The sequence below is a fragment of the Myotis daubentonii genome, chromosome 10 (genome assembly GCF_963259705.1).
Source record: "Myotis daubentonii chromosome 10, mMyoDau2.1, whole genome shotgun sequence".
Classification (NCBI taxonomy): domain Eukaryota; kingdom Metazoa; phylum Chordata; class Mammalia; order Chiroptera; family Vespertilionidae; genus Myotis; species Myotis daubentonii.
Window position 1 is genome coordinate 85,979,694 of NC_081849.1, and position 23,160 is coordinate 86,002,853.

At 65.2% G+C, this 23,160-nt stretch overlaps 3 protein-coding genes and 1 non-coding gene across 7 annotated transcripts; 3 read left to right on the top strand and 1 right to left on the bottom strand.

Moving 5' to 3' along the window:
- Window positions 1–271: 271 nt before the first annotated feature.
- Window positions 272–6,900, top strand: LOC132211232 (uncharacterized). 4 transcript variants are annotated; one of them, XR_009447443.1, is made up of 4 exons: window positions 278–1,267; window positions 1,484–1,562; window positions 5,791–5,965; window positions 6,179–6,396. XR_009447443.1 is itself a non-coding variant. In XM_059655982.1 (3 exons), exons 1-3 carry the CDS (start codon window positions 1,197–1,199, stop codon window positions 6,656–6,658), a joined length of 699 nt encoding a protein of 232 aa, XP_059511965.1. In that variant the 5' UTR covers window positions 272–1,196; the 3' UTR covers window positions 6,659–6,900. The 4 variants fall into 4 exon arrangements, 2 of the variants coding, with proteins under 2 accessions (XP_059511965.1, XP_059511966.1); XM_059655982.1 differs by lacking the exon at window positions 5,791–5,965 and having other exon boundaries at window positions 272–1,267; window positions 1,415–1,562; window positions 6,179–6,900; XM_059655983.1 differs by lacking the exon at window positions 5,791–5,965 and having other exon boundaries at window positions 277–1,267; window positions 6,179–6,900.
- Window positions 1,683–1,814, top strand: LOC132211607 (small nucleolar RNA SNORA9). The gene has a single exon (XR_009447513.1). It is a non-coding gene; the product is annotated as a small nucleolar RNA SNORA9 (small nucleolar RNA).
- On the bottom strand, window positions 2,542–4,275 carry LOC132211231 (testis-specific serine/threonine-protein kinase 1-like). Its single transcript, XM_059655981.1, has one exon. It carries the CDS (start codon window positions 3,948–3,950, stop codon window positions 2,694–2,696), a length of 1,257 nt encoding a protein of 418 aa, XP_059511964.1. The 5' UTR covers window positions 3,951–4,275; the 3' UTR covers window positions 2,542–2,693.
- A 1,313-nt stretch (window positions 6,901–8,213) lies between the features above and the next one.
- Window positions 8,214–21,727, top strand: MYO1G (myosin IG). Its single transcript, XM_059655973.1, has 22 exons — window positions 8,214–8,496; window positions 9,642–9,850; window positions 9,936–10,029; window positions 10,446–10,611; window positions 11,484–11,537; window positions 11,814–11,909; window positions 12,018–12,137; window positions 12,597–12,806; window positions 12,902–13,047; window positions 13,723–13,837; window positions 13,927–14,097; window positions 14,236–14,306; window positions 15,034–15,108; window positions 15,195–15,327; window positions 15,438–15,604; window positions 15,923–16,130; window positions 17,905–18,128; window positions 18,690–18,834; window positions 20,413–20,517; window positions 20,625–20,738; window positions 21,218–21,372; window positions 21,496–21,727. The coding sequence occupies exons 1-22, from the start codon at window positions 8,402–8,404 to the stop codon at window positions 21,650–21,652; spliced, it is 3,030 nt and encodes a 1,009-aa protein (XP_059511956.1). The 5' UTR covers window positions 8,214–8,401; the 3' UTR covers window positions 21,653–21,727.
- Window positions 21,728–23,160: the final 1,433 nt, after the last annotated feature.

A 23,160-nucleotide genomic window follows, 5' to 3' on the forward strand; every position in this document is an offset into this window, starting at 1 on the left:
TTTACGGCAGCCAACTTCCCGGCCTGCCTCGCGCCCGGGGAGGCCGACCTCGGGCAGACGGGGTGGGAGGACGGGGTCGGCAGGGAGGGCGGGGCTCACCGGAAGGGAAGGAGGGGCCTGGGGGAGGCGGGGCCCGAGGGAGGGAGGGGCGGGGCTCCCTGGGCGCGACAGGAAGTGAGGGATGGACCTGGGGGCGGGGCTAGCTGGAGGGCGGGGCCTGAGGAGGAGGGGCGGGGCTAACCGGAAGGTGAGCCTGAGCTCCTTTTATTCGTTGCCGGGCTAGTTAAATCTGTCGCCTTCCAACGCGGAGGAGTCTGCCTCTCTCCTGTGTCCCCGGCCCTCCGCGAAGGAAGCCAGTTTCTAGCCACACCCAGGAAGCTCCCGAGGTTGCTAACTCACACGTCCGTACCGCACCGCACACATCGTGGGGGCTAAGAGCCAGCAGAACCGGTGCTTTGCCCGGAAGCACATGGCCGAGCGGAGTCAGGCAGTGGGCCGCTACCTTGCCACTAAGCCACGCCTCTGTCGGCACGAGCTCTGCAGCACAGACCGTGTAAACCGACCCTCAACGAGCCAGTCTGTCCCCCCTGGTTCTCCGTGAGGGATGCATGCCAGCTGCGTGTCCTGCCTCTCGCCCCGCACTGTCCCTGCTCTGCGGGGTGCCGCTGGGCCCCTGGCACTCCCCGGCCTGCAGGAGGTGCTGGGGGCCGTGCGGCTGGAGTCGGGTGACCAGCGGGGCCCCTGCCCTCCCGGGACTTCCTGGACTGTGGGACGAGCCATTAGGGATGTGCGTTCCCTTGAAAAGGGCAGAGACTGGAGTTCTGCAGGCAAAGGGGTCCTACTTGGAACAGGGCGGACCAACATCCGCTTTCATTTGCGGGCGCCCCTGCTCCGTTCCTCACAATGTCGTTTCCAGGCCGTCCGGGGCCCCGCCCGCCCCCGCCCGGGCTGCAGGCTCGCGGCGCACCCGGCCGCACTGAGCCCCGGTCTTCGGCTCCGTCCTCACAGGAACCACCGACTCGCGCAGCCACCCCGCTCCGGCCCTGGGCTGGACCCGGAAATGTCACTTCCCCTGGGCCGCGGGCTGCGTGACGTCGCCTGTCGCTTCCGGCGGTTGCGCGATGACGCAACATCGGCGTGCGCGGCGTGAGAGGCGGTAGCCATGGCAGGTGCGTGCGGTGCGGCGGTTCTGCGGGATGCCCCCGGCTGTCGTCTTCATCCGAGTCCATCGGGGGCCGCAGGCGGGGCAGGTCGAGTGCGGAGACGGGTGAGGGGCGCGGGCGGCAGGGGCCTCCGACCGGGTCCGGCCCACCCGGGAACGTGGGCCTGGGGGTGGGAGGGACGCCCTGGGGGCGGCTTCCCGGGGCAGCGAGCCCGGCTTCGAGGCCTCCGGAGCTGAGCACGCCCCCCGCAGCCGTGCTCCGGCGCCCGAGTGCTGCACCCCCGCCCCGGTTCAGGGACCGTTGTCACCGCCCCTACTTAGGCTGGGCCCACCTGCGGAAGACCGTGGGAGCCAGGCTGTGTGTGGCAGTGACGTGACGGCACGGATGCCCCCGAGTCCGGTAGGTAGAGCTGGAATGGCGGGGAGTGACATCCATGGATGAGGCTGCCGCTCCGGGACTCCTGGAGGCAACCCACCGCCGCTCCTGGGCACCGCGGGGCGGGGCGGGGCGGGGCGGCGGCTGCAAGCCTCCAGCGTGCTGGGGTCTGGGGTGGCCCTGTGCATTCCTGCCGTGCTTGCGAGAACACTGTGGAACGGTTTGAGGCCTCGCCCTGCTGCGTCCGGAGCGAGGTTATAGAAGTTTCAGACATCGCCTGCTCCCTGGACACTGGACCTGCACTGTCCCGTGGTGACCACTTGCCACATAGGGTTGAACTTAAGTGCAATTTTAAGTTCCGTTTCCATTCACCGCAACCACGTTCCAGGTGCCCACTAGCGACGCGGGGCAAGTGCCACCGGACTGCAGTGCAGGTCACACAACAGTCATGTGTGTGCAGAAGGCGTTTTGGGGCTTTTGATCATAGCCTGAACAGCCTCACAGACACGGACAAGAAAACTCAGGGAGCCCTGGCCGGTTTGGCTCAAGGGATAGACCGTCGACCTGCAGACGGAAGGGTCCCAGGTTCGATTCCGGCCAAGGGCACATGCCTGGGTTGCAGGCTCTATCCCCAGTGCAGGAGGCAGCGGATCAATGATTCTCATGATGGATGTTTCTATCTATCTCTCCCTTTCCCTTCCTCTCTGAAATAAATAAAAATATAGTCTAAAAAAATAATAGCTTTTGAAAAAAGAAAGCTCGGGGAGTGGAGGAGTGGAGGCAGGTCAGCTGCGGGGAGTGGGAGTAGGGAGCAGCAAGGGGGGCGGGCCCTACCCTGAGGGACTGAGGGTCCAGGAGACAAACCTGGAGAACCACAGGCTAAATTCTGCAGTGCATGGATGGCTGTGGGCTCGGGTGCTGTGGGAGAGGCGGGCAGCAATGTTGGCTGAAACTCATGAACCCTACACCCAGTTTATGGACCAATATAGTGATTTATTGCTTCAATAGCATGTTCAAAGGGAGGGGGGAAATTGAAAAAAATAGTGGCTCATCTGGGGGTTGGCCTTCGCCTCTTGGGTCTCACCTGTCTGGAGCCCAGGCTCAAAGCTGCGTCTCCGCCTCCTTCCCTGCCAGCCCCTGGGCCCGGTGAGAGGCTCACTGGGTCTGCGGGGGCTTTGGAGAGCGCCCTTCCACTGTCTCCCTGCTCCGCTGCCCTGTTGGGGCGATGAGGCTCGTGCTCTCCAGCTGCCTGGAGACCGGCCCTTGCTCCATCTCCTCCTGGGGCTTTGACTCTGGCATCACCTCAGGCTGTGCCTCCTCCTGGGGCTCCTGGTGGGAGATAGACTTCTTGTCAGAGCTGGGCTCGGTCGTCCGAGAGACCTCGGGAGTCTGCGGGGCCTCAGGGGTCCGCGAGTGCCTGGTAGTCTGCGAGGGCTCAGGGGTCCGCGAGCGCTGGGTAGTCATCGAGGCCTCCGGGGTCCGCGAGTGCTCGGTAGTCATCGAGGCCTCCGGGGTCCGAGAGGGCTCCGGGACCTGCGGGGGCTCAGTGCCCAGGAGGCCCACCCCCTCCTTGCTGAGGCCCCGGGGCTTGGGCTGCACCCAGGTGTGGCTGAGGATCTCCTCGATGTGCAGCCGCCGGTTGACGTCGGGCTGCAGCATGCGGTAGATGAGGTCCTTGCACTCGTTCGTCAGGTGCTTGGAGCGCGGGAAGTTGACGCGGTGCTCCTTCTGGATGCGCAGCATCTTCTTGATGTTGGAGTCGTCGTAGGGCATGGAGCCGCAGACCATGATGTAGAGGATCACGCCCAGGCTCCAGATGTCGTAGACCTTGGGCTGGTAGGGGATGCCCTGCAGGACCTCGGGGGCCGCGTAGGCCGCCGACCCGCAGAAGGTCTTGCTCAGGATCAGCAGGCCGCTCTCGTCCCGCAGGCAGCGCTTGGAGAAGCCGAAGTCGGACAGCTTGATGTTGAAGTCCTTGTCGAGGAGCAGGTTCTCGCACTTGAGGTCTCGGTGGACGATGTCCAGGTCGTGGCAGTACTTGATGGCCAAGGAGAGCTGGTGGAACTTCTTGCGAGCATCGTCTTCGCGCAGGGCTCCCCGGCTTTTGATGAAGTCGAGGAGGTCGCCCTGGACCCCGAGCTCCATGATGATGTAGACCTTGCCCTCTGACGTCTCGAAGATCTCGTAGGTCTTGACGATGGAGCGGTGGTTGAGCATGATCAGGATCTCGATTTCCCGGGGAAGGAACTTCTCCAGGAAGTCGGTGGGGGCTCTCTTGCGGTCGATGATCTTGACCGCCACGTTGAACTTGAGGCGCTCGGAGTACGCGGATTTGACTTTTGCGTAGGAGCCCTCTCCCAAATTTATCCCCAGGATGTAGCCTCGTCGCTTGAGGACGGCGGCATCATCCATGGTGCCAGGAGCACCCCGTGCCTCTGAAGCTGCCCTCCACCCCCGTGAGACATGGGCCAGCGGTGTCCCCGTCTACGGGAGAGTCCTCTGGGCTGGCCGGGCGGCTGTCCCTGCCTCCTGGAGGCCCCAGCTCTGGGGTAGAACGTTCAGCATTGTCCGGTGACTTCAGTGGGTGAAGTCATAAAGGAAGGGTGCCCTGGGGGGGCGAGGCTCCGGCTTGAGCCGCTGGGACTCGGAACCCAGAAGGCGGACCAGTGAGCTGGAGCCCACGGGAGTGGGGGCGGGGGGACAGGCGGCCTGCAGAGAGCGGCCTCACACTTGGTTGGGGGGGGAGGCTGTGGGGACACATGGTCTGTCCACGCCTCAGCCCAGAGCCGTGGTGGGCAAACTGCGGCTCGTGAGCCACATGCGGCTCTTTGGCCCCTTGAGTGTGGCTCTTCCTAAGCCTTAGGAGGACCCTAATTAAGTTAATAATAATGTACCTACCTATATAGTTTAAGTTTAAAAAACGTGGCTCTTAAAAGAAATTTCAATCATTGTATTGTTGATACTTGGCTCTGATGACTAATGAGTTTGCCGACCACTGGCCCAGAGGCAGGACTGCTTGTGGAGACGGGCTGGTGGCTGTGATAGTCGGGGTCCCAGCAGGAGACAAGAACACTCTGGTTGGGGCCATCTGAGGGTCTCCTGCGGGCATCAGCACGAAGGCGGGAGCAGGGCGGAGGAAACCCGAATGGCAAGGACGTTTCTGGAAGAGGGTGACCTTGACAAAGGCAGGGCTGTAGGCGGAGGCCACAGTGACCCCCGCAGGCAAGGAGCTGGGGGTGAACATCTGTTCTTCAGTCTTGGAAGCCCGCGCTGTGTCCACACAGGGGGCCTGTGGGCCCTGCAGCGGGCGGAGCCGGGTGGCAGTGGGTCAGGAAGGGCAGACGTCAGGCCCGGTCACTGCCTTTAGAAAGCCAGGGCCCTGCCTCTCCTGGCCGGTTTGGCTGGACTCTTCACCTGCTGTGCTTCTGTGACGGTCCCTGCAAGGGGGGCGCTGGCAGGGACTTGGTGCTGTGTTCCTCCTGGGGCCTGCACACCCCGCCGTGCAGCTCCTGGGCTGCTGGGGATGGTGCCGGTGGAGGGGCCAGTCTTGGGCAGTCGCCCTCTGCTGTGAGCCCTTTTGTCCAGCACCTGCTCGGGCCATACCCTGAGCCTTTGGTTTCACCTTGGCCATCTCCGGCCAGCGGGCAGTGTGCACCATACAGCGCAGGCACCACCCCTCGGTGCTCGTGGGGAGGCCAAGGCAGACAGCGGCGTCTTCTGCTCAAATTCGCTTCTCCGGGCTCACCCAGCCGGAACTGGCAGGTGGCGAGTGGACACCAGGCCTTCAGCCCACCAGACAGGGAGCGGGTGCCCTGTGTCCTTGCCTTGATGTGAGGGCTGTTGGGTGCAATCAGGGGTGGGCAGGACGGAAAGAGTGGCCAGCAGGGTCCCACTCTGCCTTCCTTCCAAGGGACTCCTCTCCTGTCTGAGTGAAGACGTTGGACACGCTGGCCTCTGAGAGTGGCCACCAGGAGACACTGGTTTGTCCATGAGTCTCCTGTTCCTTCGGTTCTGGGGGTGAGGCTCTGGCTGTCCCGAGGTTTTGCAGAACAGTGTCGGGCGGACCAGGGAGCCCCTCCCGGGCAGAGAGCTAGTGTGCCCTTCCGTGGTCAGCACTCTGGCCCCTGCGGGCAGGGCGCCCAGCTCACCCGCTTCGCCATGGGGGGGTGAGCGGTGAGCAGTGCTGGTGCTGGTGCCGGTGCCGCTGGGACTCACCAGCTGCTTCTCACTCAGCCTCTGGGCTTCCTCCCAGGAGGGCACCTGTGAACCTGGCGGGACCACCTTGTCAGCCTCGGCCTGGGGACTGCGGCGTCCCTCCCAGCGCATGGCTTGCCGTCCTCCCTCCCCAGTGTCTCAGCACGGAAGTCCCTGGACTAGCAGAGTCTTCCCTTGAGGGCGTGAGGCTGGCTCCTCCTCCTGGAGGTCAGGTGAGTGTCCCAGGAGGCTGTGGGGGACAGCTGGCTGGAGTCGGGGCCCTAGAGTGAGTCTGCCAGGCATTTGATTGCCTTTGGTTTTGGATTCGACCTGCATCCTTTCCCCGGGAACCTCTAGGTCAGGAGTGGGAGCCCAGGGCGGTTTAAGGCTGCTCTGGCCGTGAGCTTTCGTTGCTGAGTTTTCCCAGCAGTTTCTTGTTTTTACAGGTGAAGTGGACGCTGGCAGCTGGGTGCCCAGGGAGGTGCCGCCCTCACTGCTCCTCTCTGCAGGGACTCGGGTGCCTGGTTCTTGGCTGGTCTTGGGTGGCTCCAGGCCTGGCTTCTGACTGGCATTCTCTGACCCCAGGTTTTGGCACTGTGTCTCCGCCTGCTTCCCGCTGGCATCTGAGTGGGAAATGGGCTTTTAATAAACAGGTTCCAAATGAGTGTCGAGTCCAGCCCGTTTCTCTGCTTTCCAAAGTGCGGCACAAAGAGGAAGACGCCTCCTTGGAGGCGCTGGGCCGGGTTGAAGTGCTCCCTGCCCTCACGTGGGAGGGGACTGTTCTCGGACACGGACCTGAGGTCCCGGGTGGGTCCTGCCTCTGTGTGGGCGGGAAGGCACCTGCAGCGTCGGTTCCATTTGACAAGTGCTGGCTGCAGCCACTGCTGTGCACACAGGTTGGCCCAAGCCCACATGGTTGGGAGTGAGGGCCGGGCTGACGGAGCTGGTTTCACCTTCACTTGGCTAGTGAGGGTGAATGGGAGGGCACCTGCAGGTCCTGCACCGAGTCAGGTTGGTCAGCCACACCGAGGCCCAGAGGAGGGAGAGAGGTGGCCTCAGACCAGCTGCAGCCAGGCCTGCAGGTGCAAAGGGCCAGGCTGTGCTGCCAGCTTGGCATCTCCAGGGGAAAGCATCTTGGAAGCGGTCCAGAGGACAGGAGTGTGGGACAGTGCGGAATCTCAGAGGGAAGGCGGGGCAGGGTGGGTGGGTGGGAGGTAATCACCCCAAGACCTTGCATGCGGATATGCATACCCCAGGGACGCAGACAGTAGGGTGGTGGGGGTTGGGTGGGAGGCTAATGAGGGGAAAAGGGGGACATAGGTCGTACTTTAAACAATAAAGAATTATTAGCCCTGGCTGGTTTGGCTCAGTGGATAGTGTCAGCCTGCAGACTGAAGAGTCCTGGGTTCGATCCCCAGTGTGTGGCATGCAGAAGGCGGCCGATCAGTGATTCTCACCATTGATGTTTCTTTCTCTCTTCCTCTTCCTTCCTCTGTGAAATCAACAAAAATATATTTTTTTAAAAAAGAAAATGGTCCAGAGGAGCCCTGCTGCCCCCACTCCTGCTGGTTCCACCTGCCCTGCAGGGAAGCTGAGGGTCAGGCCACCACCTGTCTGCCCAGGACAAGCCTGAGGCAGACCCGCTGGCCCAGGAAGGGAAGGCCTTGGGTGCTCTGTCACTCCCCTCGGAAATGAGGTAGTGGGTGGGGCTCCCTCCCCGAAGCTGGGGGTGGAGGGCTCGGTGAGGCTCAGTCCAGAGCCGAGGCCTGGAAGGTGTGTCCCTGACCTGAAAATGCTGCCAAGTTGAGGCTTCGTTGTTCCTGACGTTCCATGGGGACAGCGGTCGTCCCTTCTGAGTGTTAATACAAACCCGGGGTTTGGGAAATGAAACTGCCCCAGGCCCGCCCAGAACTCCCCAGGTTCTCCCCGGCTTCGAGTTGGAAAGGCCCTCAAGAGCACCAGCCCACGGGGACCCCCAGGTGGAGCCGAAGGCTCTGCTGGGAGCTCACCTGGTCTCCCCGGCTCTGGGATAAGCACTTTTCAACTTGATTAAATTTGTGTTTGTTTTAGGTACTCGAGGGGGTGGGAACTTGGCACATGGGCAGGTGACTCCGGCCCCGCTCGCCCTACGGCAGGTCCCAGGCAAAGTGGGTCCTGTCCTTCACCTCCTGGCGTCTCCACACCAAGGACTGTTATGTCTGGGCCCTGCCCCGAAGGCCAGGGCACGGTGTCTTCCCACTGTCACCACGGGCCCTGTGCCCGCCCTGCACCCACCAGGCCCGGGTCAGAGCTGACAGCCACGTGGGGTGGGGTGACAGGAATCTTCCCTCTGGGCTGCAGGGGACTCCCTGGGGTGGGACTGGGGCCTGGGCGGCCGCTGTTGGGTGAGGGGCTGCTGGGTGAGGGCGGGTGGAGATGGGGTGGGCTTCCTCCGAGGCCAGGAGGAACCTCCCACCGGCCTGCCGCACGTAGGGGCCCGCCCAGGAAGCAGGGGTCAGAGCCCCTCAGGGAGGGAGGCAGCCCCTCCCGGGCCAGAACCCACTTCCTACTTCACCACACGGGGAGGTGGCGGGGAGAACTGTGGGCAGAGGCCGGGCCTGCTCCCTCCGCCCTGTGCCCTGCGCGGGAAGGTTGGCGACCTGGCCTGGGCTCTGGGTGCTCCCAGCAGGATGGAGGACGAGGAAGGCGCTGAGTGCGGCAAAGCAGACTTTGTGCTTCTGGACCAGGTCACCATGGAAGACTTCATGGAGAACCTGAAGCTCAGGTGGGCCCAGGCCGGCTCCCTGCTCCCTGGTCCCGGGGTGGGGGTGGGGGGTAAGGGACACACAGCCACCCAGGCCCCCATCTGGGCCTGGGTCACTGCAGGGGGGCCTGGCAGCCAGGCAGGACTGACCCCTCAGGGCCAGGTGGCTGGCCAATGCTGGCACCAACTCCCGAGGCCCCTGCCTCCCATACAAGCCATGATTTCCTGCCCAGCACCCAAACCAGCTCCCAGATGGGTGGGCATCCCATCCCCCGCGTGGGGCCCGGCTGAGCCCTGGGTGCTCTGAGGGAGTGGGGAGCTGAATGAGTCTTGGGGGGAGTGTGGGGTGCTGCAGGGCACAACTGGGAGCGTGACCTGGGGCCCAGTTTCCAAAGGAGGAGAGCAGAGGGCAGGGAGGAGCGGGATCAGCTGGTGACGGGGCGGGCGGAAGGCAGGCGGCCCCTGGCAGGTTGTGGGGTCGGGGACAGAGTGAGCTCTTTCAGTGGCAGCTCATTCACACGAACCAGCTCATGGGACGGCCTCCCGGTCCCCGTCCCCGTCCCCGTCCCCGTCCCCACCCAGATGCTAAGCCCGGCCACTCAGCCACTTGGGGCACAAAAGAAAGCGTCCGCGAGGGTGCTGGGTGCCGGGAGAGGGTGCAGCCAGGGAACCCCCGCAGTCAGAGGCGAGGCGGCTGAGGAAGAGGAACCCCGATGGGTGCAGGGGAAGGGCAGCTCCCATACACCCCGGGGAGCAGGCACCCCGCTGGTGGCCGGTTCCCCAAGGGCAGGGTTGAAAGGTCAGGATGTGCTGGGGGCTCCCTGCCTGCACCCCTCCCAGGCCCTGCCATCTGGGTGGGGCTGGGCGGGGCTCCTTTCTGCCACTGGGTCCCCGCCCAGGCCCCAGACCAACAGGAAACAGCAGAGGCCCCTCCCTCTGCCTCCAGCCCGGTTCCTTCCTACCTGCTGGCCCAGGGTGGCTCTGGGCAAGACCAGTCCCTTCCTAAAACGGGGGCCACTCCTCCGGTGCCATCAGGGCCCATGGGGAGCAGTGGGGTGGGCTCCGGGGGACAGGGCCACCGCCCTCCCTTCTCCCGGGTGGGCAGGGCCCGGGGAGCTGGGCGCTGGGCCCCGCCTGAGGGCTGAGGAGCAGCCCTGCCCCCCCAGGTTCCAGAAGGGCCGCATCTACACCTACATCGGCGAGGTGCTGGTGTCCGTCAACCCCTACCAGGAGCTGCCCCTCTACGGGCCCGAGGCCATCGCCAGGTACCAGGGCCGCGAGCTGTACGAGCGGCCGCCCCACCTATACGCTGTGGCCAACGCCGCCTACCGGGCGATGAAGCGCAGGGCCAGGGACACCTGCATCGTGATCTCAGGTACCCGCCTGGTGGTGGGAGGACCCCAGAGGAGGGGGGCCAGGCCGCAGGCGCCCACTCTGCCTGTCCGTCCGTCTGTCCGCAGGGGAGAGCGGGGCGGGGAAGACAGAGGCCAGCAAACACATCATGCAGTACATCGCGGCCGTCACCAACCCCAGCCAGAGGGCCGAGGTGGAGAGGTGAGGCGGCCGGGCTGGGCGGGGACTGGAGAGCGGAGACCCCCCCGAGTCCCGGGCGAGGGGAGGTGAGGCCCAGCGCAGGGACACCTGCCACCGGAGAGAAGGTGGCCTGCCCGGGGGCCCAGCCAGGAACTGGTGAGGCTGGGAGCTGGAAAGCAGGGCTTGCTCCCCAGCCTGGCAGGAGCGGTTTCCTGTGGGGGAACCTGCTCTTCCTGTGACGTGGAGTGGTGTGGGGCTGGTGGGGAAGATGCCGCCGGGCACCGTGGCCAGCGGGCGGTGACCTGGCCTGGCACGGGGCCGGCGGGGCCCTCAGCCTGCAGGGGAAGCGCGGGCGGGCTCCGCCCGGGACACCGTAGGATAAACAGGTCCCCGGCTCGAGGTCTCTGCGATGCAGCCCCACCCTGCGCCCCGTTCAGGGTCAAGGACGTGCTGCTCAAGTCCACCTGCGTGCTGGAGGCCTTCGGGAACGCCCGCACCAACCGCAACCACAACTCCAGCCGCTTCGGCAAGTACATGGACATCAACTTCGACTTCAAGGGCGACCCCGTCGGGGGGCACATCCACAGCTACCTGCTGGAGAAGGTGGGTTGGCCCTGGCCAGTTTGGCTCAGTAGGTAGAGCATGGGCCCTTGGACTGAAGGGTCCCTGGTTCGATTCCAGTCAAGGGCACGTACCTCGGTTGCAGGCTCCTCCGTGGCCTGGGCCCTGGTCAGGGCGTGTGTAGGAGGCAACCAATTGATGTTTCTCTCTGTCTTTCCCTCCCTCTTCCGCTCTCTAAAAATCAATGGAAAAATATCCTTGGGTGAGGCTTAAAACCCTAATATATAAAAAGCCAGGGGCCATACGACCAAAACAACCAGATGGACGACCAAACAGCAGGCTGTGTGGGGTGACCAGCCCGGCAGGGGGGGCAGTTGGGGGCAACCAGGCCGTGGGGGCGGGGGCAGTTAGGGGTGACCAGGCCGATAGAGGGGGGCAGTTGGGTGTGACCAGACTGGCAGGGGGGGCAGTAAAGGGCAACCAGGCCAGCAGGGGTGGCAGTTAGGGTCGATCGGGCAGGCAGGCAGGTGAGCGGTTAGAAGCCAGCACTCCCGGATTGTGAGAGGGAGTCAAACATCCCCCAAGGGATCTCGGATTGGAGAGCGTGCAGGCTGGTCTGAGGGGACCCCCATGTATGAATTTCGTGCACTGGGCCTCTAGTAAATAAATAAAATAAGACTTGAGAGAATTAAGGAGCCAAACTTGCCCTTAATAAAAAAGAAAGAAAGGAAAGGGGTTTCCCAGGCCTCCCTGGGGCAGGGACTTACCCTCTTCGATGTCCCAGATGCCAGGGTGGGGCTCCCTCGGTGACCAGGCAGCCCCTCTGCTCCCTGCACGGCCTTGGGGCTCTGGGGCCTGTCCCCTGGGGGTCCCTGTCCACCCAGACACGGGCCCAGCTTCCCCTCTCTCCTCAGTCTCGGGTCCTCAAGCAGCACGTGGGTGAGAGGAACTTCCACGCCTTCTATCAGGTGAGCCAGGCGGGCAGGTGGGCAGGCAGGGCAGCCCCTTCCCGCCCCCTCTCGCCCTCTGAGGTGGGTGGCCCCGGACACAGCCGCCTGCCTCTGCCCGTGCCGTGCCTTCTGCCTGGGCCTTGGAGGCGTCCACTGTGCGCCTGAGCCTGAAGGGGCTCTCCCTGCACCAGGGCCGTGTCCACGCCGCCACGAGCTCCCCTGGCTGGCGGGGTCACCCGGGCTGAAGGGACCTCTGTGCTGTCCCAGGGCCTGACCCCAGGGTGTGTCCCGCAGGTGCTGCGTGGCTGTGAGGACGCAGAGCTGCAGGACCTGCACCTGCAGAGAAACCCCGCCCTGTACAGCTTCACCCGCCAGGGCGCGGGGCTCAGTGTGAGTGGGCACCCAGCGCGCGGGTGCTGGCCGTCGGGGACCTGCAGGGCCTGGGGGCAGGATGCAGTGGGTGAGCCTGCGCCGGGTGCTGAGCCCCCTCTCCCCCAGGCCTCGGAGAGCGAGGAGAGGAGCCAGCACCGGGCGGTGATGGAGGCCATGCAGGTGATCGGCTTCAGCGCTGAGGAGATGGGGTCTGTGCGCCGGATCCTGGCCGCCATCCTGCACCTGGTGAGCCTGCTGCCTGGGCTGGGCACCTCCACCTGCTGTGCTGTCGCAGCACCGCCCCGGGGGGCGGGGAAGACTGGCCTCTGACAATGCAGCCACGGAGCTGCCCCCCTCCCAGCTGCTTGGGCTGTGAGCTCCCTCGAGACACCCCGAGCCATGGGCCCCGTGTGCCCAGGATGCAGCCTGCCAGCTGCCTGGTCGTGTCTGGTGGCCGAGCCCACACAGCAGGCAAGGGCGTCCCCTCCAGGAAGCGGAGCACGTGGGGACCTGCTGGTGTGGCTGGGGCGGCCGTTCTGAGCCTGCGTCCTCTCTGGGGGGGGGCGGGGGAGCACAGAGCCGGCTGCTGGGCTGGCAGGGAGCCTCTGGCTGCTGGGCCCTCATCTCGGGCTGAGTCCCCGCCATCCCATGCTCCTGCCCGGGGCAAAGGTGTGCAGCCCGACTTCCCGGTTTCCCCATCGCCAGGGAAATATCGAGTTTGTGGAGATGGAGGAGGGGCCCCTGGCTGTGGCCGAGGAGGTGCTGGTGGACCACGTGGCCGAGCTGACGGCCACCCCCCGGGAGCAGGTGCTGCGCTGCCTGCTGTCCCGCACCGTGGCCTCGGGGGGCAGGGAAGTCATCGAGAAGGGCCACACCGCGGCCGAGGCCAGCTACGCTCGGGACGCCGGCGCCAAGGTACCCTGGGGACAGGCAGCCTGGGGAGGAACCCAGGAGGCCTTCCTGGGGGAGGCAAAGTCAAACGCAGCCCGAAGCAGCCCAGCTCTCCCCAGGCAGTGTACCAGCGGCTGTTTGAGTGGGTGGTGAACCGGATCAACAGCGTCATGGAGCCCCGGGGCAGGGACGCCCGGAGGGACGGCAAGGACACGGTCATTGGCGTGTTGGACATCTACGGCTTCGAAGTGTTCCCTGTCAACAGGTGGGAGACCCAGCTCCGACCCCAACCGCCAGGGCCCCCCGCTCTCCTGGGGAGCTGGGTTGGCTGGGGAGTAAGATGTCTGGTGTCCGTCCTGGCTGGTCCCTGACCCCAGGTCATAGCCAAGCTGCCTCTGCGGTGCCCCCCCGCTCCCCGGTCAGTGGTGCCGGGAAGGGAAAATCCTGAGCTCACTTCCCCTTGCTGGGGGCAAAGGAAGGGACTATCTCCTGAGGCACCCAGGTGAGGCCATGGGGGCCTGGCGCTGGGCCCTGTGAGCTCGCTGCAGGCGCGCTGCTGGGGCTGGGCTGGGCTGGGCTGGGGCTGGGCTGGGGCTGGGCAGGGCTGGGCTGGGGCTGGGGCTAGGGCTGGGGTGGGGCTGGGCTGGGCTGGGCTGGGGCTGGGCTGGGGCTGGGCTGGGGCTGGGGCTGGGCTGGGCTGGGCTGGGGCTGGGGCTGGGCTGGGCTGGGCTGGGGCTGGGCTGGGCTGGGGCTGGGCTGGGCTGGGGCTGGGCTGGGGCTGGGCTGGGGCTGGGGCTGGGCTGGGCTGGGGCTGGGCTGGGCTGGGCTGGGCTGGGCTGGGCTGGGGCTGGGGCTGGGCTGGGCTGGGGCTGGGCTGGGGCTGGGCTGGGCAGGTGGTGGGAGCCCACGGGCTGAGCATGACGCTGGCGGCCTGGCCCAGCTTCGAGCAGTTCTGCATCAACTACTGCAATGAGAAGCTGCAGCAGCTGTTCATCCAGCTCATCCTGAAGCAGGAGCAGGAGGAGTACGAGCGCGAGGGCATCGCCTGGCAGACCGTGAGTGCCCGCCCCTGCGCCCTGTGGCCTGGTGGGGGCGCTGTGGGCCCGGCCCGGAGTCCCCCGCTCGCTCTACCTCACTCTCCCAGGTGGAGTTCTTCAACAACGCCGCCATCGTGGACCTGGTGGAGCGGCCGCACCGCGGCGTCCTGGCCGTGCTGGACGAGGCCTGCTGCAGCGCGGGCACCATCACCGACCGCATCTTCCTGCAGAGCCTGGACGCGCACCACCGCCACCACCCGCACTACACCAGCCGCCAGGTGCCCCCCACACCCAGCTCGTCCCGGTGCTGCCCTCACAGCAGGGCCATGGTGTGGCCCAGCCTCCCCTGCAAGACTGCCCCCCCCCCCCTGCCCTGCAGACCCCTTCACACCTTGACCCTGGCTGTCCCCCCACAGCTCTGCCCCACGGACAAGACCATGGAGTTCGGTCGGGACTTCCGGATCAAGCACTACGCGGGGGATGTCACGTAAGGTCCCCATCGCACCTTCCATCCTCCCTTTTGCCCCCTCCAATTTTTTTTTAATTTTTATGTATTTTTATTGATTTTAGAGAGAAAGGGAGAGAGAGAGAGAAACATCAATAGTGAGAGAGAATCATGGATCGGCTGCCTCCTGCACATCCCCCACTAGGGACTGAGCCCGCAAGCTGGTCATGACTGGGAATCAAACCTGGGGCCCTTCAGTCTGCAGGCCAACACTCTATCCACTGAGCCACACCAGCCAGGGCAAAAATATATTTTAAAAACACACACACACTAAAAACCAGACCGTGACTTGGGAGTTCCTGCCTGTAATGCAGTTGCTGATGCCCACGCGCTTTTCTGAGCACAGAGAGGTTCAGTAACTTGTCCCAGGCCACACAGCATGTAGGCACTAGAGCAGGATTCAGGGCTATGAGATTTGGGTCCAGAGCCAGGGCACAACCTCTGGACGCTCTTTAGGAGAGAAACTGCCGGGGAGGGAGAGGCTGGCCTGCGAGGTCAGGGCCTGGGAGGGAGAGGACAGGGCGAGGGAGGGAGAGGACAGGGCGGGGGAGGGAGAGGACAGGGCGAGGGAGGGAGAGGACAGGGCGGGGGAGGGAGAGGTCAGGGCCTGGGAGGGAGAGGACAGGGCGGGGGAGGGAGAGGACAGGGCCGGGGAGGGAGAGGACAGGGCGGGGGAGGCGGCCCCAGCCCCTCACGCCCCGGCCCCCAGGTACTCCGTGCTGGGCTTCATCGACAAGAACAGAGACGCCCTCTTCCAGGACTTCAAGCGGCTGCTGTACAACAGGTGAGTGCGCAGCGGCCGCAGGCTGGGCTGGCCCTGCCCGCAGGGGAGACCTGCCGCCGCCGCTCCACGTGCGCCTGTGTCCACAGCTCGGACCCCACGCTGCGGGCCATGTGGCCGGACGGGCAGCAGGACATCACGGAGGTGACCAAGCGCCCGCTGACGGCCGGCACGCTCTTCAAGAACTCCATGGTGGCGCTGGTGGACAACCTGGCCTCCAAGGTGCCAGCCCAAGGGGCCCGGCCCCCTGCGTGCCCCGTGGGGGAGGGATGGGGTCTCCCCGCCCGGAGCCCCGCAGCGGGAGGTCCCCTAAGACGCCCCCCCTCCCCCAGGAGCCCTTCTACGTGCGCTGCATCAAGCCCAACCAGGACAAGGCGGCCGCGCGGCTGGACGAGGCGCACTGCCGCCACCAGGTCGCCTACCTGGGGCTCCTGGAGAACGTGCGGGTCCGCAGGGCCGGCTTCGCCTCCCGGCAGCCGTACCCGCGCTTCCTGCTCAGGTACCGCCGCCCGCCTCCCGCCTGCTTCCCGGCCCGTGCGGGTCCCGACGGCCGCTTCTCAGACCTGCACACGGGACCCTCGGGGACACAGGAGTGGGGCGGGGCCGGGCGGGGTCAGGGTCTGTGGGGGGCAGGGGTGGGGCGAGGGTAGGGGCAGGGGTGGGGCCGGGGGCAGGTAGGGGCGGGTGGGATCTGTTGGGGGCTGGAGGGGGCGTGAGTGTGGGTGTGGGCGGGGCTAGTGTGAGTGGCACGCGGGGGCGGCTGCCCCCCCTTCCCCACCCCAGGGCCTGGCACCCACCGCCTGCCCCGTGGTTCCAGGTACAAGATGACCTGCGAGTACACGTGGCCCAACCACCTGCTGGGCTCGGACCGCGAGGCCGTGGGCGCCCTCCTGGAGCAGCACGGGCTGCAGGGGGACGTGGCCTTCGGGCGCAGCAAGCTCTTCATCCGCTCGCCGCGGACGCTGGTGACTCTGGAGCAGAGCCGCGCGCGCCTGGTGCCCATCATCGTGCTGCTGCTGCAGAAGGTGCACCTGCGGGAGCGCGGGCTGTGGCGGGGGCGGGCGTGCACGCGGGGGAGGGAGGGGACGTGCGCGCGGGGGAGGGAGGAGATGTGCGCGCGGGGGAGGGGCGTGCCCACGAGCAGGACTTTTGGAGACAAACCAGACCACGACTGAAACTGACTTAAGCAAAAGGTGTGGGTTGGGCCCAGGTCGCCTCAGCTGCCAGCGCAGGTCCAGGTGCACAGATGTCCCTCCCTCCCTCCCTTCCTTCTTTGCTCCTATTTATTCTGACAGACCTCAGACCTAGAGGAAAGGGTGTGGCCGATGAACTAAAGCCCCACCCACACTCCTGCCCCACCTGTCACCTCTCCATGTGCTTTGGCGCAGACGCCGGCACCTCCGTCAGGGTTATTGGGAAGCAATTCAGGTTCTTGGGAACCTTTTTGGGGTGTTTTTCCAGAGGACAGTGGCTTTCCACCCCTCCCGCAGCCCTTGGCTTTTCACTTTTCAAACCCACAGAAAAGCTGGAAGATTCACACAGGTGGCCACTCACCGGGGTTGCTGGTCGAGAGCCCCACCCCGTGTCTGCGTCCCTGTCTCCCTCTCTCTCCGCACCCACACACACTCAGGTGCGCAGAGCTGCGTTTTCTGATACACATGGCGCCACCCTGACGACCTCAGCAGGCACGTGGCCACGCTGACCCCGAACTCCACCCCATGCAATGTCTCCTCCTGTCTGAGCACCTCCCGCCGGCCCATCCCAGTCCACACGCAGCCCACGGCCCCTGTTACCTGTCCCACTCGGAACCCCAAATCCCACCCAGTGACAGGCACGCGGCCGCTCCCCGGCTGCTGCTCTAGCGCAGGCATGTGTGTTGTTGCTGTTTTAAATCCTTACCCAAGGAGTGAGGGTATTTTGCCATTGATTTTTTTAAAAAATATATTTTATTGATTTTTTACAGAGAGGAAGGGAGAGAGAGAGTCAGAAACATCGATGAGAGAGAAACATCGATCAGCCGCCTCCTGCACATCCCCCACCGGGGATGTGCCCGCAACCCAGGTACATGCCCTTGACCGGAATCGAACCCGGGACCTTCCAGTCCGCAGGCCGACGCTCTATCCACTGAGCCACACCGGTTTCGGCCACTGATTTTTTTTTTAAGAGAGTGGACGGGAGGGGAGGAGAGAGAAACACTGATCTGAGAGAGACACATCCATCGATTGGCTGCCTCCCACACTCACCCCACAGGGGCAACAAGGCTCGAACCTGCAACCCAGGTATGTGCCCTTGACCCAGAATCAAACCTGGTGCGAAGGCCAGTGAGCCACACCGGCCGGGGCCATGACACACACTGTTGTCCGAGACAAGGGCTGTAGCGAGTTCTCGCTGACCCGCTGCCGGCAGGCGCCTCCACCTCAGCCCCCATCCTCTCCCGTCTGTGCCATTCGGATCCCGAAGCTGCGACCCAGGCAACGTTGCTTAAGTCAGTTTTAATCTGTGGTCACCGGGCTGCCGGCCCGCAGGCCTGTGGTCTGGGTTGGGTGGTTGTAGTCCGGGTGGACACCTGCTGGGTGGGAAGGGCACTTGGAGCCCGGAGCTGGGGGGGCGGCGGGGAGGGGGGCTCAGGGGAGCAGCTTCCCGGGGTTGCGCAGAGGCTGGGGCTGGGGCGGGCCGGGTGGGGGCGCTCCCGGGAGCCAGGGCAGGCGAGCCGCACCAGCTCTCAGGCAGTGGGTGGGCAGAGGCGGGGTTGCGGGAGCGGGGCGGGGCCTGACCCGTCCCCCTGACCCCGTCCCCCAGGCCTGGAGGGGCACCCTGGCGCGGTGGCGCTGCCGCCGCCTGCGCGCCGCCTACACCATCATGCGCTGCTACCGGAGGCACAAGGTGCGCGCTCACCTGGCGGAGCTGCACCGGCGGTTCCAGGCCGCGCGGCAGCCCCCGCTCTTCGGCCGCGACCTGGCCTGGCCGCCGCCCCCGGCCGTGCTGCAGCCCTTCCAGGACGCCTGCCGCGCGCTCTTCTGCAGGTCGGCCGCCCCGCTCCTTCCCGCCCGCCCGTGCCCCCCCACCCCGGACTCCGAGCCCCGCGCAGCCGGTGGACACAGCGGGAACTTCTTTGTTTGTTTGCTTTTAGAAATATATCTTTATTGATTTCAGAGAGGAAGGCAGAGGGGGAGGGATGGAGAGAGCGGCTGCCTCCTGCACGCCCCCTACTGGGGATCCAGCCCGCAACCGGGCCTGTGCCCTTGACCTGAATCAACCAGGGACCCCTCAGTCCGCAGGCCGCTGCTCTATCCACTGAGCCAAACCGGCCAGAACTCCACAGTTGGTAGCAGACCCTGCGGTCCCACCACGCTGGGCACCGGAGGGGACACAGGCCTGCAGGGGAGGGTGGCAGGCGGGGCTGGGCGTGGGGCTTTGCAGGCTGAGTAGGAGTTCTCCGGGAGGAGGGCCACAGGGTGACCAGCAGCTCAGCAGGAGGGGTGGCTGGGACATGGCTGGTGGCCAGGGCCAGGCTGAGTGAGAGGCAGGACCTGGGGTGGGAACCTGGGGCTGCTCCGGCCCCTCTGAGCACCTGTCCCCTGCAGGTGGCGGGCACGGCAGCTGGTCAAGAACATCCCCCCCTCGGACATGGCCCAGATCAAAGCCAAGGTGGCCGCCATGGGGGCCCTGCAGGAGCTGCGGCCGGACTGGGGCTGCCGGCGGGCCTGGCTGCGAGACTACCTGTCCTCTGTGAGTGCCAGGCTGGGCCCGCGGGGCCTCTGCCTCTGAAGTTTAAGTATTTTTTTGTTGTTGTTGTTTAAAAATACATATTTTTACTGATTTCAGAGGCAGGGAGAGGACGAGATAGAGAGAAACATCAATGATGATGAGAAAGAATCGTTGATCGGCTGCTTCCCACACACCCCCTCCTGGGGATGGAGCCCACAACCGGGAATCGAACCCGCAACCGGGAATAGAACCTGGGACCTTTTGTTCCACAGGCTGAGACTCTAGCCATTGAGCCAAACTGGCCAGGGCAGTGATGGCGAACCTTCTGAGCTCGGCGTGTCAGCATTTTGAAAAACCCTAACTTAACTCTGGTGCCGTGTCACACATAGAAATTTGTTGATATTTGCAACCATAGTAAAACAAAGATTTATATTTTTGATATTTATTTTATATATTTAAATGCCATTTAACAAAGAAAAATCAACCAAACAAATGAGTTCGCGTGTCGCCTCTGACACGCGTGTCATAGGTTCGCCATCACTGGGCTAGGGCATTGTGGAGGTTTTTGGTTTGTTTGTTTTAAATTTATTTTTTTTAATATATTTTATTGATTTTTTTACAGAGAGGAAGGGAGAGGGATAGAGGGTTAAAAACATCGATGAGAAACAGATGAGAGAGAAACATCGATCAGCTGCCTCCTGCACAACCCCAACTGGGGATGTGCCTGCAACCAAGGTACATGCCCTTGCCCGGAATCGAACCTGGGATCCTTCAGTCCGCAGGCGACGCTCTATCCACTGAGCCACACCGGTTAGGGCCTAAATTTATTTTTTTTATTGATTTCAGAGAGGAAGGGAGAGGGAGGGAGAGAGATAGAGACATCAATGATTAGAGAGAATCATTGATCCACTGCCTCTTTCACACCCCACACTGGGGATCGACCTCGAAACCAGGGCATGTGCCCTGACCGGGAATCGAACCATGACCTCCTGGTTCATAGGTCAACTGAGCCATGCCCGCCAGCCTGAAGTTTAAGTGTTTTCACTCAGAACCACTGGCCTGGGCTTCAGGGAGCACCTGCTCCTCGGCCCTGCTCCCATTCTTGCCCCCCCATTCTAAGGCCTACCCCCTTTTTCTCAAGAACACCGCCCCCCATTCTCAGGTGCAGTCCAAACCCCTGTCCTCAGACACAGCGCCCCCCCAAGCTCAGTTGGCATCCCGGCCAGAGCTCCCCTTGGCCCTCAGTGGGCGGGTGCTGCCCGCAGGCCCCTGGCCTGGATTGCAGGAGAAGAGGCCAAGGGGTGTTGGCATGGGGGGCCTGGTCCCCGCTGGCTGCTGCCTTCTTAGCGTCCATCTGCCGGTCCAGGTCTGGCCTGAGGAGCAGGCAGGGGGCCGGTGTGGAGGGCAGAAACCTGATGTCTTGACCCTCAGGCTGTGAGGTCTGTGCTGGCCCTCAGTGTAGCGGGTGGCCCAGCAAAGGCGGTGCATGCCCCCCCGACGTGGGTTCCCCAGGTCAGGGTGGCTGTGCCACTCACCCAGAGTGGCTGCCAGTCGACACGGTCCCAGACCCCGTCCCAAGCTGCCCCCATCTGTGCTCAGGCCGCCGACAACCCTGCCGCCTCCAGCCTGTTCGCTCAGCGCCTGAAGTCGCTTCGGGACAAGGACGGCTTCGGGGCGGTGCTCTTCTCCAGCCACGTCCGCAAGGTGAGTGCTGCCCTGACCCTTGGGAAGTGGCCAGCTCCAGCCCAGGCAGGGAGAACACAGGGCGGGGCGGGGGTGCCCGGGGGGCACTGACCCCAGCATCTGCCCAGGTGAACCGCTTCAACAAGAGGCGGGACCGCGCCCTGCTGCTCACCGACCGGCACCTGTACAAGCTGGAGCCCGGCCGGCAGTACCGGGTGATGCGGGCCGTGCCCCTGGACTTGGTGAGCCTGTGGGGGCGGGGCAGCGTCCATGGGCCCCTCCCTCCCACCTGCCTGGGGCGCCTGGAACTTCCTAGAACAGTCTCCGCTCAGGCTGCCCCCCCCACCAGCAGCAGACTGCATGGCTTCCTGTGGGCACAGCCCCGTCCCCACACCCCTACTCAGCCCCAGGTGGGCCCTCTCCCCACACCTGTGCGGCTGGGCGATCTCCCTCCCCCCAGCCCTGTGGCTCACTGGCCCTCGGGGCAAGGATTGGCCCAGGCGGGTCCAGGTCCCCGTGCAGACCATGGGGTGTGTGGCTGCTTAGGAGGAAGGCCAGCCCCTCAGTCCCACCAGTGCCGCAGGCACTCACTCGAGAGCGACAAGGAGGAAGGGGACCTGGGGACCACGGAGGAGCAGCGGGTGGGGCCCCAGAGGCTGGGTCCTGGGGGTCAGAAGGAGGACTTGCTCCCTCTGGCCCTGACCCTGACCCTGACCCCCAGGTGACGGGGCTGAGCGTGACCAGCGGGCGGGACCAGCTGGTGGTGCTGCACTTGAAGGGTCTGGACGACCTGGTGGTGTGTCTGCACCGCTCGAGGCCGCCGCTGGACAACCGCGTGGGGGAGCTGGTGGGCGTGCTGGCCGGACACTGCCAGGGGTGAGCTGGGGGGTGAGGTGGGGAGGGGCGATGGGGGGTTCGGAGCCTGCCACCCTGCCTGTCCCCCCACCTGCCCACTTGTCCCCCGGCCCGTCCGCGCCTGACCTCTCCCGTCCGCTCCAGGGAGGGCCGCCCACTGGAGGTCCGCGTGTCTGACTGCATCCCCCTGAGCCAGCGCGGCGCCCGGCGCCTGGTGTCCGTGGAGCCCCGGCCAGAGCAGCCCGAGCCCGACTTCCGCTGCAGCCGCGGCTCCTTCACCCTCCTGTGGCCAAGCAGCTGAGCCGCCGCCTGTGCAGGGCCGGCCGGCCTCCCCAACACGACGGCCCCTCCGCCCCGCCCGCCCCCGAGCACGCCAGCCCCGCGTGGGCTTGTGTCTGTGGGTGGACGCCGGGCAATAAAGGACGCCACACCAGCCCCGCGTGGGCTTGTGTCTGTGGGTGGACGCCGGGCAATAAAGGACGCCACGCCAGCCCCGCGTGGGCTTGTGTCTGTGGGTGGACGCCGGGCAATAAAGGACGCCACGCCTGCCCTGGGCTTGTGTCTGTGGGTGGACGTCGCTCCTGCCTGGCAAATGCCACCCCAGCGTCTCTGCGGGTCCCCTGAACGGGAGGCGGCGGCCTGGGGACTGTCTGCTGGGGGTGAAGCCCGGGTCTGAAAGGAAACCTTGTCCTCTCCACCCCCGGCTGCTCCCCGCCCCCGCTGTGGGTTCCAGACTGTCCCCCTGGCAGGGACCCTTCCCTGAAGGGCTCAGCCCCTGAGGCTCCCCCTGGTCACTGTCCCGGGCGCTCGGGTCGCCTCCTGCCAGGTCCGTGTCCGGCGCCCCTGCCCTGGGAGAGCTGCCGTCTCTGTCCAGCCTGGAGGTCTGGCCTGGGGGGCTGCAGCTCCCCGCCTCCCACAGAGCACCCCACGCGGACACAGCTGCTCTGGCCACAGGCGGCCGCGCCCTTTGTGGTCCTGCAGGCGGCTGTGAGCATCACTGGCTGACGCAGGCTCAGGGTGGGAGCCAGGGGGCACTGCACACCCCACCTGGCAACATGGGGGGCCCAGCGCTGGGGGGGCAGGTGCACGCCCAGGGCCCAGAGCCTACGCGGGGTGCCCACCTCCAGAGAGGCTGCAGCAGCCAAGGGGGCGCTTCCTGGGTCTCGGGGTCTGAGAACCAGTCCCAGGGGGGCGGCAGGGGGGAAGGGGACAGACCCCGTTATGGACTCCAGCCACGAGTCGGGCAGTCCCACCCCTGACGCCGCAGCCCTTACACTCCCACCTGTCACTACGAACCACTGTGCTGGGTGCTTCACAAGGTCAGAGTGGGGGACGGAGTGGGGGATGGGAGGTCAGTGTCGGCTGGGCCCCCAGGGGGTGAGTGGCACAGATCCAGGCACCCGCGCCCCGCGTCACGCCGATGCCTGACCACCCGGCCGGGAAGGAGCACTCCCAGGCAGGTGCTGGTGTTGTGCCTGAGAACCATCGCAACCCCCACGTCTCGGCCACTGTGCAGCTGGCATCTGCTGCTCCCACACGCTGTGGGCGGCCGGCACCTCTGCAGGGACGCGGGGCTGCCATGGGGGCCCAGCCCTCGCCCTGCCATTCTCCGCCCCCCCTCCTGCCTTCCCAGGCCCCACGTGTCAACGACCAGTCTGGGCACAGACGCCTCCACCAGGGAGGCTGGGGAACCATCACCGCTCAGCTCCGACTGCATCCTCCCTCGGGCCTCGTCTCCCATCCACTTCCGTCTCTAGGACCTGGGAGAGCCAGGTCAGCAGGTGGCACCCTCGCACCAGGCCGGACGCA